This window comes from Kogia breviceps, chromosome 19 (genome assembly GCF_026419965.1).
Source record: "Kogia breviceps isolate mKogBre1 chromosome 19, mKogBre1 haplotype 1, whole genome shotgun sequence".
Lineage (NCBI taxonomy): Eukaryota > Metazoa > Chordata > Mammalia > Artiodactyla > Physeteridae > Kogia > Kogia breviceps.
In genome coordinates this window covers 45278095-45291628 of record NC_081328.1, presented here as the reverse complement: position 1 = coordinate 45291628, position 13534 = coordinate 45278095, and the positions used below count along the sequence as shown (strand labels likewise).

General features: G+C 50.8%; 1 protein-coding gene across 5 annotated transcripts in view; it reads right to left on the bottom strand.

Annotated features, from left to right (window-relative positions):
- The window catches only part of B3GNTL1 (UDP-GlcNAc:betaGal beta-1,3-N-acetylglucosaminyltransferase like 1), a 105046-nt gene that overhangs the window by 9063 nt on the left and 82449 nt on the right, over positions 1-13534 (bottom strand). For 4 of the 5 annotated variants that reach the window (XM_059046975.2, XM_067021303.1, XM_067021304.1 and 1 more), the window contains 3 exons: positions 9678-9802; positions 163-298; positions 7-75 (listed from right to left, as the gene is read on the bottom strand). In XM_059046975.2, the coding sequence (XP_058902958.1) occupies positions 7-75; positions 163-298; positions 9678-9802 (330 nt within the window). The remainder of the gene's footprint in view (positions 1-6; positions 76-162; positions 299-9677; positions 9803-13534) is intronic. The other variant, XR_009332500.2, reaches the window with a different exon arrangement.

Here is a 13534-nt window from a genome sequence, read left to right as displayed (position 1 = left end):
GCGCACCTGAGAGTCCTCGTAGCAGTAGAAGCCCTTCTTGATCTTGTTCTCGTCCACGTCGCAGAAGGCGACCACCTGGGGAGGAATCAGGACGCCAACCTCAGGGGCAGTGGGGGTAGTGCTGCTGGATGGGGGAGGGGTGGGACAAGGGGTGGGCCCCACCTTGCACCGTGACCCTGCCGTCAGGCTGCGGTAGAGCCGGCGGCCCTGCCGGCCCGCGTTCCAGATGGTGAAGGTTGCCCAGTGGGGCAGGGCCCACTCTTCCAGGAAGCGGACGCGGTGGGTCCAGATGGTGGTCCTGTGGGGGGTGGGGGGTTGGGGGTCGTGACCCAGGAGGGCAGGGCCTCCAAGCGCCCCAGGCCTTCCTCCCCCCACCCCTGAGCCTGCCCACAAGTCCCCCTGGTCTGGGACCCCTGGGGCAGGGCTGCAGCCGTTGGCTGAGCGACTGAACCAAGGAGGCCAGGACCAGAAGGTCGCACCCCTCGCCTGCCCTCACGGCGCACACGGGTCCTCGGACGTGCTGAGCTCACGTCCACACACTCAAGGAGCGTGGGGGACACCAGGCACAGAGCTTGGGGAGCCCAAGGGAAACCCAGCCACGCCGACGTCCGGCACCTGCGACCACGGTAAACATGACCAGAGGGGCCTGGACGTCATTCCCCACCTCGAGCGGCCACGTGGAAGGGGGCACAGTGTCTGTGGAAGCTGTGCAGGTGGCGGGGTCACCTTCCCCAGGTGGGACCCCCTCCCTTGGCCCCTTGCCACATGCAGACCTGAGGTCCAGGCCGGCCCTTGGGGTCTGCAGCTGCCTGAGCCCCAGTGCCCGGGGAGAACAGCATGTCAGCTGTCTCCAGTTTAAAGTGGTTGGATGCAGGGACAGGACCCAAGGCGCAGGTGTGAAACCATCACTTAAGAATCGGGAAGGTTAAGGGGGAGCTTCTGCAGGTACACAGTGGACCAGACTTGACCCGGGTCTTCTTTCCCAGAGAAACCTCTGATGTAAGGAAGGGTGACACACCCTTGTATAAAATCACACTTTACACCTGCAAGTGCCCTCCGTGGACCCTCTCATGGAGCCCCAAGACCTACTGTTCTAGGCCAGGCGCAGACCTGCTGTAGCTCCCCTGCATTCTACAGTGTGGGTTCAGCTCCTTCCTGGTGTCCGGCCCGGGGCTCCGTGTGGCAAGTGTTGAACCTGTGGTTCAGCAGCCACTGCCCTGCTGCCTTCTCCGTGGCGACCAGCTTTGAGGGTCCCACAAGGTATCTCAGGGGAGCAGCTCCTCCAGGTGAGAGTGTGGGGTCCACGGACACAACACAGTGAGGCCCACTCTAATGCAACTGGGCACCGGTGGCCGCCTGCCCAGGGGTGAGCTCTGACTGCTGGGCTCCTCCTGTGGTTGGTCCACCCACCTCCTACCTGAAATGTCTCAATTAGGGTTGCGCTGAGCAGCCATAATTTCAGTGGTCGGGGGGTACTGGGGCTTGCGAAGGTGAATAAGGTGAATAACTCCTCAGTCTGGGCCATTTAGCACAAGCTAGACACACTCCAGCCCAAATAAGACGCCATCAGATACAGCACTCAACACGCAGCTTTGTCAGCATCCAAGGAACAAAGGACGATTCTGAGAACAAAACAACTGAACTTCTGCCAATGAGCTCTGACAAACCCATGAGACCCTGACAGCAAGGAAGCGATGGGATGGGCCCCGGGTCCCCACCAGCAGCGGGACCTGCGCCACGCTCCAGGCCCTGCCTGGGACCCCAGGGGGCACGCCTACCACCACAGGGGCAGCAGGAGATAAGGGACCACAGACATCTGGGCAGGTCTTGCCCTCTGCTCCACGGTTTCCTCTCCGGCTCCTACTTTTTAAATTACTTTTGTTGGCAAAAGGTCTGGCCGCTTGTATGACATAATTGCTTCTCTTCTTACCCAGTCAACTCTCTTCAATTTGATGAAAAATTCAATGAAACTGCCAAGAAAATGCCCAAAGGTTTTGGGGACACTTACAAGGAAATGAAATGGCCCAACCAGGACTCCACTCAATGCTCAGGGACCAGGACAGTGTGGGGCCCGCCCCAGCGTGACCACCAGACGCAGGGGTGACGGGCCGGGTCTGAGCGGCGCAGGGTGCCTCACCTGGAAACGGCGCCTGTGGGAGGGACGGAGCTGAGCCCCACCTCCCACCGCCCGCGGAGTGGATTCGGAGGGACTGTGGGTCCTGAGGGTACAGCCCCTGCCTTGCGCCCTCCCTGTGCCTCCGGAGTCTGGTCTCTGGTCTGAGGACATACCACACAACTCAGAAACTGCCACCGATACCTCCGTGTTGTGGACAGTGAGACCCTTCCTGCTGCCGCTGTCCCGCAGGTCCCCTTCTCCACCGTGCTGCTCAGTTCTTATTTATTCGGGAGAACAGCCCAGCTGTGTCCTTCCTGCCACCCTTACCCCTGCGAGGAGGCTCCGCCGAGGGCTGGGTGTGTGGGAGCTGCTCACAGGTTTCCTCAGACCCACAGGTCGGCATTTCCAGAACCTTCTGGAAAGCAGGGCAGTGTCAGGGATGCACACTGCACCAGGAGGCAGCAGGCCGGAGGTGGAGGCGGGGAGTGGTGGCGGGTGTGGACCCTCAGCAGCAGGACAGCAGGAAGGTCCACGTGGTGACGAAGACAGAGAAGCAACGTCACCACCGAGCTCAGCCCTGAGGGTGAGCAGTGCACTGGCTTTAGGAAGAATGAGGCAGAACGTCGCCCCCGACCTCACTTTTTTTTTTTTTTTTTTTTTTTTTGTGGTACGCGGGCCTCTCACTGTTGTGGCCTCTCCCGTTGCGGAGCACAGGCTCCGGACGCGCAGGCTCAGCGGCCACGGCTCACGGGCCCAGCCGCTCCGCGGCATGTGGGATCCTCCCGGACCGGGGCACGAACCCGCGTCCCCTGCATCGGCAGGCGGACTCTCAACCACTGCGCCACCAGGGAAGCCCGGACCTCACATTTTTAAAGAGGGAAAGCACGCTGTTTAGAGGACATCACATGTGGTAAAAGTATAAAGAAATGGATCTTATGGCAAATAAACATCCCACTCAGGACACTACGAAATGGAACCTGGGAGATGCAGGAGGTTTGGGGAAATGGGTAACTTTTTGTTTTAAAGATGATTCCTTATACCTTTTGGCTGCCGGAAGTATTTCATAGTGAAAATTGTTAAATGATATAAATGCTGATCATTCTCAATTTAAAATGTAAAGGCCACGAATCAGGGAGCCTTTCAAACAGAGGGCTCTTTGAGAGATAGTTTGAAGGAATTCAGTTATTGACAAGCCTGAGGGTGTAATTAGCGCTGGTTGCTCTGTGAGGTTTTGCTGCTCAAAGACTTTAATCCAACACAGAAACTACCATGAGATCACCTCTTTTACGTTGTGGGTGGCAAAGCCTCACGCTGCAAAAAGAGGGAAAAAAAGTCTCAACATAAAAGAATTATCGCATGAAAACAGAATGAGGGTGTGTGTAGCACAAGCCGTCTGGCTGGCTGCCTGGCCCCCCCAGATACATGAGCACCCACCACACCACGGGTGGGGAGCAGGAGGTCACCACCAGGGTCATCACAGACATGCCTTCGGGTTACCTTGCTTCACACGAGCTCAAGGTGAGGACACATGTACGTGAAACTTCAGGAACAATGGAAGAGATCCTAGATGTCCAGGCACTTCTCAGCCCTGCAGAGGATCCCAGGTGTCCCGGCACTTCTCAGCCCTGCAGAGGATCCCAGGTGTCCGGGCATTTCTCAGCTCTGCAGAAGTTACCAGATGTCCCAGCACTTCTCAGCCCTGCAGAGGATCCCAGGTGTCCCGGCGCTTCTCAGCTCTGCAGGGGATCCCAGATGTCCCGGCATTTCTGAGCTCTACAGAAGATTCGTGCCCAGAAAACCATCTTTGTACTTTATTCACCCAGGGTTTCCAACTCTGTTTATCGATTGTGGGAAAGTGGTTACTTCCTTGAAGAAACACTTGCCAGATATTTTAAAAATTTTAATGAAATTCACATAGAGTAAGAGCAAGGATCTTAAGTGTGCATACATGTCAGACGGTTATGACAGACATGCATATCTGTGTAACCCACACACCTATCAAGAGGTGGGACACTTCTACCACCCCAGAAAGCTCCCTTGTACCTCCTTTCCCCTGAGAATACCACAGTCTCGTTTCTGTCACTGTGGACTACGTCTGCCTGTTGAAGAACTCTGTACAAGTGGAAGCCACAGTGTGCACGCTTTTGTATCTGATTTCCTTTACTAACCATATTTTTTTGACATTAATCCCCATTCTTGCAGGTATCAGTCATTTGTTTTCTTCTAGTGCTCAGGAGTGTTCCATTACAGCAGTGTTTATCCATCACCTGCCGACGGGCATCTGGGTTGTTCCCACTCTCGGCTACTAATAGAGAAATGTTGAGCAATCTATTCATTTCTCTTGGAGAAACACCTAGACATGGAATTGCTGGAGCACAGGGCAGGTATCAATTAAATTAATAAAATAAGGCCCAACAGTTTTCCAAAGAGGAGGTACTGTGTTTACATTCCTGAGAACAATGTATACGTGTCCTCAGCATGATTTGGAATTGCAGACATTAATTTTAACCCTTCTGGTGGGTGTGCAGAGTTTAATTTGCATTCTCTGATAACGATGAAACCTTTTCGTGGACTAATTGACCTTATATATTATTTCTTTGTCAAGTGTCATGTCCGTTCAACTATTTTGCCTACTTTTATTAGATTTTCTTTTTATTTTGGGGTGATAGGGGTTTTTAATATCTCCCCCATACTAGCCCTCTGTGAGATATATAGATTATGAATATTTTCTCCCAGTCTGTGGTTTGTCTACTCATTTTCCTAATGTTGTCTTTTTATGAGCAAAAGTTTTTAATTTTGATGAAGTCCAATTTATCAATTTTAAAGCACTAAAGAGGGAATTCCCTGGTGGTCCAGTGGTTAAGAATCTGCCTTCCAATGCAGGGGACGCAGGTTTGATCCCTGGTCGGGGAACTAAGATTCCACATGCCAGGGCAACTAAGCCCCCGGGCCTCAACTACTGAGTTTGCACACCTCAACTAGAGAGAAGCCCGCATGCCGCGACAAAGAGCCTATGTGCTACAACTAAGACCCTACACAGCCAAAAAAAAAAAAAAAAAAAAAAAAAAGGCTAAAGATTCTGGTGTCCTCTCTAATAAATTTTTTCCTATCCCCAAGTTGTGAAGATATTCCCTAATGTTTTCTTCTAGAAGCTTTATATTTTAGCTGCTTCTATATTTATATCTAAGCCATCTAGAATTAATTTTTCTATAGGGCATGAGATTTTTTTCCATATGGATATCCATTCGCTCCATTTGTTAAAAATATTTTTCTTTTTCCATTGAATGCCTTTGGAGACTTGAAAATCAATTGTGAGTCTATTTCTGGACTCTCTGCTCTGTTTCATTGACGTGTATATCTATCTTTATTCTATTAATACCTTTTCTTGATTGCTGTAGCTTCAGAGTGAGTCTTAGAATCAGGCACAATAAGTCCTCAAATCTTGTTCTTTTCAAGATTGTTCAGGACACTCTGGGCCCTTTGATTTTCATGAAAATTTTAATCAGATTATCAATTTCTACAAAGAAGCCACCTGGGACTTTTACTGGGATTGCATTGAATTTACAGATCAATTTGGAGAGAACTGACGTTAACAATACTGAGTCTTCCAATCCATGAATGTGGTATATCTCTCCATCTATTTTATAGGTTTTCTTTAATTTCCCTCAGCCTTTTTTGGAGCAGGTTTTAGCGGACATAGACATACCTTACTAAACTTACTCAAAAGTATTTTATTATTGACGCCATTGTACATTTTTTAAATTGCATTTTTTCAGTTGTTCATTGCAATTCTATAAACTTGTATTCTGGAAAATTTGCTAAGTTATTGGTTTTGATGTCCTATGGAACACAATCATGCCACCTACAAATGATGTTAGTTTTACTTCCACTTTCTAATACTTATATTTTTTCTTTTTCCTGTCTCATTGCACTGACCTCCATTACAATGTGGAATAGAAGTAGTGAGAGGAGTGATCAGATCGCTTCCTCCTGATATTATAAGGGAAAGCTTTCAGTCTTTAATGATTAAGTATGAGGTTAGTTATAGGTTTGAGTAGATGCTATCAGACTGAGAAAGTTTCCTTCTATTTCTAGTTTGCTGAGTTTTTAAAAAAATCATGAATGGGTACTGAATTTTGCCCAATGCTTTTTCTGCATCTATTGCGTTGATTGTGTGATTTTTATCTTTTATTCTGTTACTGTATTAAATCATACTAATTGATTTCTGAATGTTAAATTCATGATGTATTATCCTTTCATATATATTTCTGAATTTGACTTGGTAATATTTTGTGAATGACTTTTGCAACTACTTTCATAAGGGATATTTGTCTGTAATTTTATTTTCTTGTAATATTCTTGTAGCGTTTTTTACTTCAGAGTCATGCTGGTCTCATGGAGTGAGTGTGAAGCTCCTCCCTCCCAACACCCAATAGATCTTTCTCCTCTTCTATTTCTTGAAAGAATTTGTTAGATTGGTATTATTTCTTCCTTACATTTTTGATAGAATATATCAGTAAAGCCATCTGGCTTGGCTTTTCGTTATGAAAAGCTTTTAAATTACTAATTAATTTTAATTATTATTTATACCTTTTTTTTTGGCCATGTGCAGGGCATGCAGGATATATTAGTTCCACAGCTAGGGACTGAACCTAAACCCCCTTCAGTGGAAGCACGGAGTCCCAACCACTATACCGCCAGGGAATTCTCTATTATTTATACTTTAAATATCTATTGGATCTGTAACGATGTCCCCTCTTTAATTCCCAGTATATTGGTAACCTGTGTTTTCTTTTAAAATTCAGTCTTGTTAGAGGTTTGTCAATTGTATTGATTTTATTTCAAGCCAATTCTTGGTTTTGCTGATTTTTTTTTCTACTTACTGTCCATTTTCAATTTTACCTTCTTCATTCCTTTTCTTCTATTTACTTTGAGTTTACTTTGCTATTACTTTTGAAAGCTTTAAAGGTGGAGACTTAGACAATTGCTTAGTTTCTTCTTTTATAATATAAGCTTTTAAAGCTATAAAAACTTACTATAAACTCTGCTTTAGCTAAATTTCACAAACTTTGACATACTGTTTTGTCATCAAGTTAAATTTTTTCCCTAATATCCTTTGTGATTTTTTCCCTTGGTTGCTTAATTTCCAAATATTTTGTATATTCAAGATGTCTTAGGACTTCCCGGGTGGTGCAGTGATTAAGAATCCACCTGCCAATGCAGGGGACACAGGTTTAAGCCCTGGTCCGGGGAGATCCCCCATGCCATGAAGCAACTAAGCCGATGTGCCACAACTACTGAGCCTGCACTCTAGAGCCCGCAAGCCACAACTACTAAAGCCCGCAAGCCACAACTACTAAAGCCTGTGCACCTAGAGCCTGTGCTCCACAACAAGAGAAGCCAATGCAACGAGAAGCCTGTGCACCACAACGAAGAGTAGCTCCCACTTGCCGCAAAACTAGAGAAAGCTCCACACAGCCACAAAGACCTAACGCAGCCAAAAAAAAAAGAAAAAAAGATGTCTTAGTGATTTCTAATTTATAAAACATAACCAGTATGCTTTCAATCATTTGAAATTTATTCAGATTTGTTTATTGGTCCAAAGTAATGTCTATCTTGTACTTTAAAAGAAGGCGTATTCTGGGGCTTCCCTGGTGGCACAGTGGTTAAGAATCCGTCTGCCGATGCAGGGGACATGGGTTTGTGCCCCGGTCCGGGAGGATCCCACATGCCGCGGAGTGGCTGGGCCCGTGAGCCATGGCCGCTAAGCCTGCGCATCCGGAGCCTGTGCTCCGCAACGGGAGAGGCCACAGCAGTGAGAGGCCCATGTACCACACACACACACACACACACGCAATAAAAAAGAATGCATGTTCTCCAGTTGACTATAGTGTTCCTTAAATGTCTACTGTCATGTTGGTTAACAGTGTTGTTTAAATCTTCTGATCCTCACAGACTTCCCCACCCCCCAACTTCTATCAGTTATTGAGATACGAGTATTAAAATCTCTAACTCCAATCTCAGTTTTTGCCTCATGTCTTTTGAAACTCTGGGATTAGGGACATACACATTTAGCATTGTTATGTCCCCCTAGAAAATGACCTTTACCCCATGTATGCAAATCACACTTGCGTTGAGTCAAGTTCATGACAACAAACTCCCAATGATGTTCCACTAAATCTACTATATGAAAATTCAGACTTAACAGAAGAGAAATCAAGCTCTTTTGCTTAAACCTGGAAAACAAAGAAGCTAAGTTTTAGTGTTGAATAGCACATGTGCAAAAGTTCAAGGATCTCCCAAGTCAATATGGATGCTGGGGGCTTCCCTGGTGGTGCAGTGGTTAGGAATCCGCCTGCCAATGCAGGGAACACGGGTTCAAGCCCTGGTCCGGGAAGATCCCACATGCCACGGAGCAACTAAGCCCATGCGCCACAACTGCTGAGCCTGCACTGTACAGCCTGCAAGCCACAACTACTGAGCCCGTGTGCCACAACTACTGAAGCCCACACGCCTAGAGCCAGTGCTCTGCAACAAGAGAAGCCACCGCAATGAGAAGCTCGCGCACCGCAAAGAAGAATAGCCCCCGCTCACCGCAGCTAGAGAAAGCCTGCACCCAGCAACAAAGACGCAAGGCAGCCAAAAATAAATAAATAAACTATATGGATGCTGCAATCTGGGATACCCCCCCCCCCACCGACGACACATGCCCAAATCAGCGTCACACCCACTGTGACAGTGGACAGGAGACCTCACAGGACAGAAACTGAGAAGCTATGCCTTCCAACAAGTCTCACACCCTCCAGGGGAAGAACAAAGTCTCTTCTACTTCCAGAAACACAAATGCATGTCCCTGCATCATGCTCTCTACAATCAAAAGATCCCCTGATCGTAGACCTGTTTCAGGGCCCCATTCCTCCCTGTCCCCAAGAGAGCAGCATTACGGTAGCACCAAGGGGAATACATACTTGTAGCTGTTTGAAATGTAACACCCACAAACGTGCACACACAGACACACGTGCGCACACACACAGTTCAAACTAAAGAAAGAAAACCACACCCCTCCCTTGCCTTCACCCTGCCTGTACTTTCGGCACCATCCCTGCCCCGTCCCTGGAGGTCGGCCCCTAGCCTTGGGGCCTGGGGGCCGTGGGGCCGTGAGAGGGACGGGCTAGTGTCCTTGTGATGCCCCACGGAGGAAGCGGCCCAACCTCGGTCCCAGCAGCCCTCCCCCTGGTGGGCGGAGAAGGAAGAGGGGGCCCCCCAGCCCGCCTGTAATCACGTTAGCAGGGGGCGGGGCTCACTCTGAGAATCCTGTCAACCCAAAGCAAGTGAGAACGAAACCCCAAGAGAACAACTACACGTGAATCCTACCTCACTTCAGAAAAGTGAGAACAGACATGTGGCCTTGATCCTGGGGAAATGCTGGTCCGTGGACCTAGGACAATGTCCCTCCCGGGAGGCCGCATGCCCCGTGCTGGCCATGCTCCCAGGTTTCCTGCCTTGAGACCTGACTGGGTCACCCGTGTCTGCCCCGCTGACCCCGCCTGGACCTGCGTACTCGAGGACGGAGTGTGTGGCCGCGCCGGGGTGGTAGCGGTAGAGGAGGAGGCTCTGGTCCACGCGGATGAGCCCGCCGCCCTTCCTCAGGTGTTGGTGGAAGAACAGCAAGTCCTCGGGGACACCCTGCGGGATGAGAGAAGCGTGTCTCCACTCACGACAGAGCCTCATTCAGGCGACGGGAGACGCGGATCCGCCCGGCGGCCCAGCCGCTTGAGCCTGGCCTGACCCGTGAGGCCTCAGCGGGAAAACAACACATCCAGCTCCCCCACCTTGTGGCCGGCACTGGGCAAGCGTGACCACGAGAGGCGTCTTCAGGACAAGAATGTGCCCGAGGGGTGGAGCCAAGCCCCAGTGTCACCCTCACTCCCAGCCTCAAACTTGACCCCTGGCCCGCGCCGCTGGCCCGCTGACCTGCCCCCTCCCTGTTGATGGGCTGCTCCGAGGGTCTGCAGCGTCCCACTGGGTGTTCCCATCCTGTGAGAACCCAGGCCTCCTGCCCCCTCCTGGAGACGCGCAGACCAGGGCTGGCCGTTGGGGTCACAGCCACCCCGCTGCTCAGTCTGGGGGATCTCAGTCCTGGTGGGGACACCAAGTTGGCCCCCCTCACTTTCTTAAATTCAAGGTGAAAATCAAGTGAGCAGGGGGTCTGGACAGGAGGTCACCCAGGGTGTGTCTGGTGAGCAGAGCCCAGCAACGGCTGGGGACACCACCAGGACCCCTGCTCCGGGCAGAGGCCGGTTTCCTGACAGCTCAGAGGCTGCTGCTCTCCGGCCCCAGCCTGTCCTCCTCCGCCGGCTCCCCAGCCCAAGCTCGGTTTCACTGAGGCAATGCCAGCGCCAGGGCCGGGCCCACTGCTTCCAGTAAAGCCACGGCTGCCCCCCAGCTCGTCCACCCCGAGAGGAAGGCGGCACAGCTGGCCTCGGAGGTCTCGATGTCCTGATGGAGCCTGGTGGCCATCATCCTCAGGGGGGATGGGACCCCTGGCCCCTCTTGGCCAGCTTCCTGGCCCGAGCATATCCCCTGCCTGGGCCCCTGGCCTCTGGGGTCCGTGATGAACTGACGCTCTGTCTGTAGCCGCCCAGGTGCGAGTTCCGCTGCCTCCTGGCTCGGGCCTGAGCGCCATCCCCAGAAGCAGCCCACTCAGCTCTCACTCCTGAGCTGCCACACTGGGCGCCAGCCTGCCCGCCTCCGTCCCTGAACAAAGCCGCCACTTCCCCGGGGAATCGCCGCCCGGGGTCCCTGGCACACCGCAAGGCCGTCAGGGCAGCGCGATGGGGGCCGGCCGAGCAGGAAATCGGCGTGGTCTCGTTAGCAACGCGGAAACACGCGAACCCCTTCACTTGCAGCGTCGCGCAGCTGCGTCCATCAGGGACTCCGTGGACCACTGTGTGGTGACTGAAGTGTTTTCACAAAGACCACAAGGACGTGAAAAGATTTATAACAAAATGTTAAGTTAAAAATCAAGTTTCAAAATTGTGTTTGCAGCTTGGCTAAAAGTGGCCCACAGTAAAAGGAAGACAAAAGGACCCCACAAGAAAGTTCAGAGCAGATGTGTGGTGATGGGTTCACGGGTCATTTGCGTAGTTTTTCCTTTTTCTAATTTTCTGCATTGTCAGAGGCACCTTTCAAAAGCACATTGTGACTCTGCGCTTTACAGATTTAGGAAGGAGATAAAATGTCCTCTCTCCTCATGACCAAGAGGACCTCAGCCCCAGAGTTCCCTTATTTCTGGCAAAGAGACAAGTGAGAATTTAGCCAGAGGAGGTGCCTGGGGCGTGGAGGGCACCCCCCACCCCCGATTCACAAGAGCCTGGGCACCGCTGACCGACCGCAAACAGCGACAGAGGCCGCGATGGGATGCCGAGGTGACGTCGAGGAAGATGGGGTGCTGAGCCCCGGTCCCCTGTGGAGATGGGGGCCTGGGCAGACCTGGGGCATCACCCCGAGCCCTGGGGCCTCTGGGGTGTGAGAACGCCGGTGGGATGGGTAGGCGCCCTCAGAGATGTGGTGGAAGGGGATTAGGACCCTGCGGGACAAAAGGAAACAAAGAAGGAGAGACACACCCTCCTCCCCTCCCTGCCCTCAACACCCGCTGCACTTCCCTGGGGTGACAGAGGGGGCGACCCTGAGGTAGGAATCCCATGAACCGCAGCTCTACAAAGCCCATGTGAGAAGAAACAGAAAACAAACACTTCCGTGGACAGAAATTCACCCCAAATAACAACAAGGAAAACCATGAAGGAGAAAAACACCTGTGACTAACCCCCCAGGTGAAATCACACGTCCTCCACAAGGCTTGAGAATGAGGAGACCCGTCTTGAATCGGAAATTCAATAACTAACAAAGCTGGACCCCTGCAAAAAGGAGGACAGACATGAGAAGAGGAGGAGGATTAGCCTGGGCTGGGCTGGGCTGGGGGCGGTGTGACTGCACGTGGGCTTCTCTGGGGGGTGGAACTGTTGTGTAACATCAGATGGTGGTGATGGTTCTGCATCCCTGTGAATCTGCTAAAATGCACCGAACTGCACATTTTAGTAGGTGAATCGTATGTATGTGAATTATACCCCAATAAACCTCTTAAAGAGGGTTGACTGAACTCAAAAAAGAAAGAGAAGAAAAAGACAAAATTATATGACAAACGAAGACTAAATTAGAAAGTCCTCCAGGGAAAACAAATCCGAATAAAAATTTAATAAGGGACGCAGAAGAAATGTAGGAAAATAAACAAGAAAATGAAAATTAAATAACAAAATAAGTAATGAGGGTTAAGAGAAAGTTGTTGAAATGGAAGACAGTCTAAGAAAATCTAGCCAACGTATAATGAGTCTTTGAAACAGAAAATCACAACAATGGCGGACAGCTAACACTTAAAACTATAAGCCAAACGAGATAAAAGCACACCTGGTCCACACATCGGAATCAGGTCTGCATTAAGACCAATCCCAGTGAAACCACGAGTCTTTAACAAGGCAGGAATTCTCAGAGCCTCCAGGAAAAGGTCAAGCACCTTACAAAGCCGAGCGAATCGAAGGAGCGTCAGGCAAAGCAAGGCAACAGGGAGCTGTGTTGTCACGACGTGCACGGGGAGGTGTGACGCGGGGTTTTCTGTCCAGCCCACACCCCCTTCACATGTCCAGAACCACAGTCTGAATGTGCAGGAACTCAAGGAACGCCAAGGCCCGGACAGACTGACATGTGAGGCTGAGTCCAGGGACACAGACAGGCGGCTGGGGACTCAGCACGCGGGGTTGCCTTCCGACGAGAGCGGAAATCACGCAACAAAATAGGAGGAGAAAGGAAAGAGGGAACAGGGTGATCTAGTGGCTGCTGTTCAGGCAACAGGTGGGAGTCAAAATACCTTCAAAAACCGAAAAAAAAAAAAAGCCAACCAGGAAAGGTTTAAGCAGAACACTTGGGACCAAGGGCATTTAAAGAGAGATAAATACAGAGATGACAAAATACAGACCTTCTTTGATACCAAGAGAGGTTTTTAACGCACAAGAGAAGGTGCCGACTTCTGGCTCTGGGTGGCTGAGTGGCCAACCTCTATGGCATCTGTGAGACCAATGCCCAGAGCAGGAAGCCCCGGGGCGGGGAGATAAAACCCACGAAACAGGGGTGGAAGCCCCAGCCTTGCTACCCTGACCTCCTCGGGATAGAATCTGGGACGGACACAAGTGGGAGTGAGAGGAAATCCCAGAACGCTGAGACCCAGGATGGGAGAAAATACCCGCAAGCAAGTATATGACCGAGAACACCAACAGGGGCTTCCCTGGTGGCGCAGTGGTCGAGAGCCCGCCTGCCGATGCAGGGGACGCGGGTTCGTGTCCCGGTCTGGGAAGATCCCACAAGCCG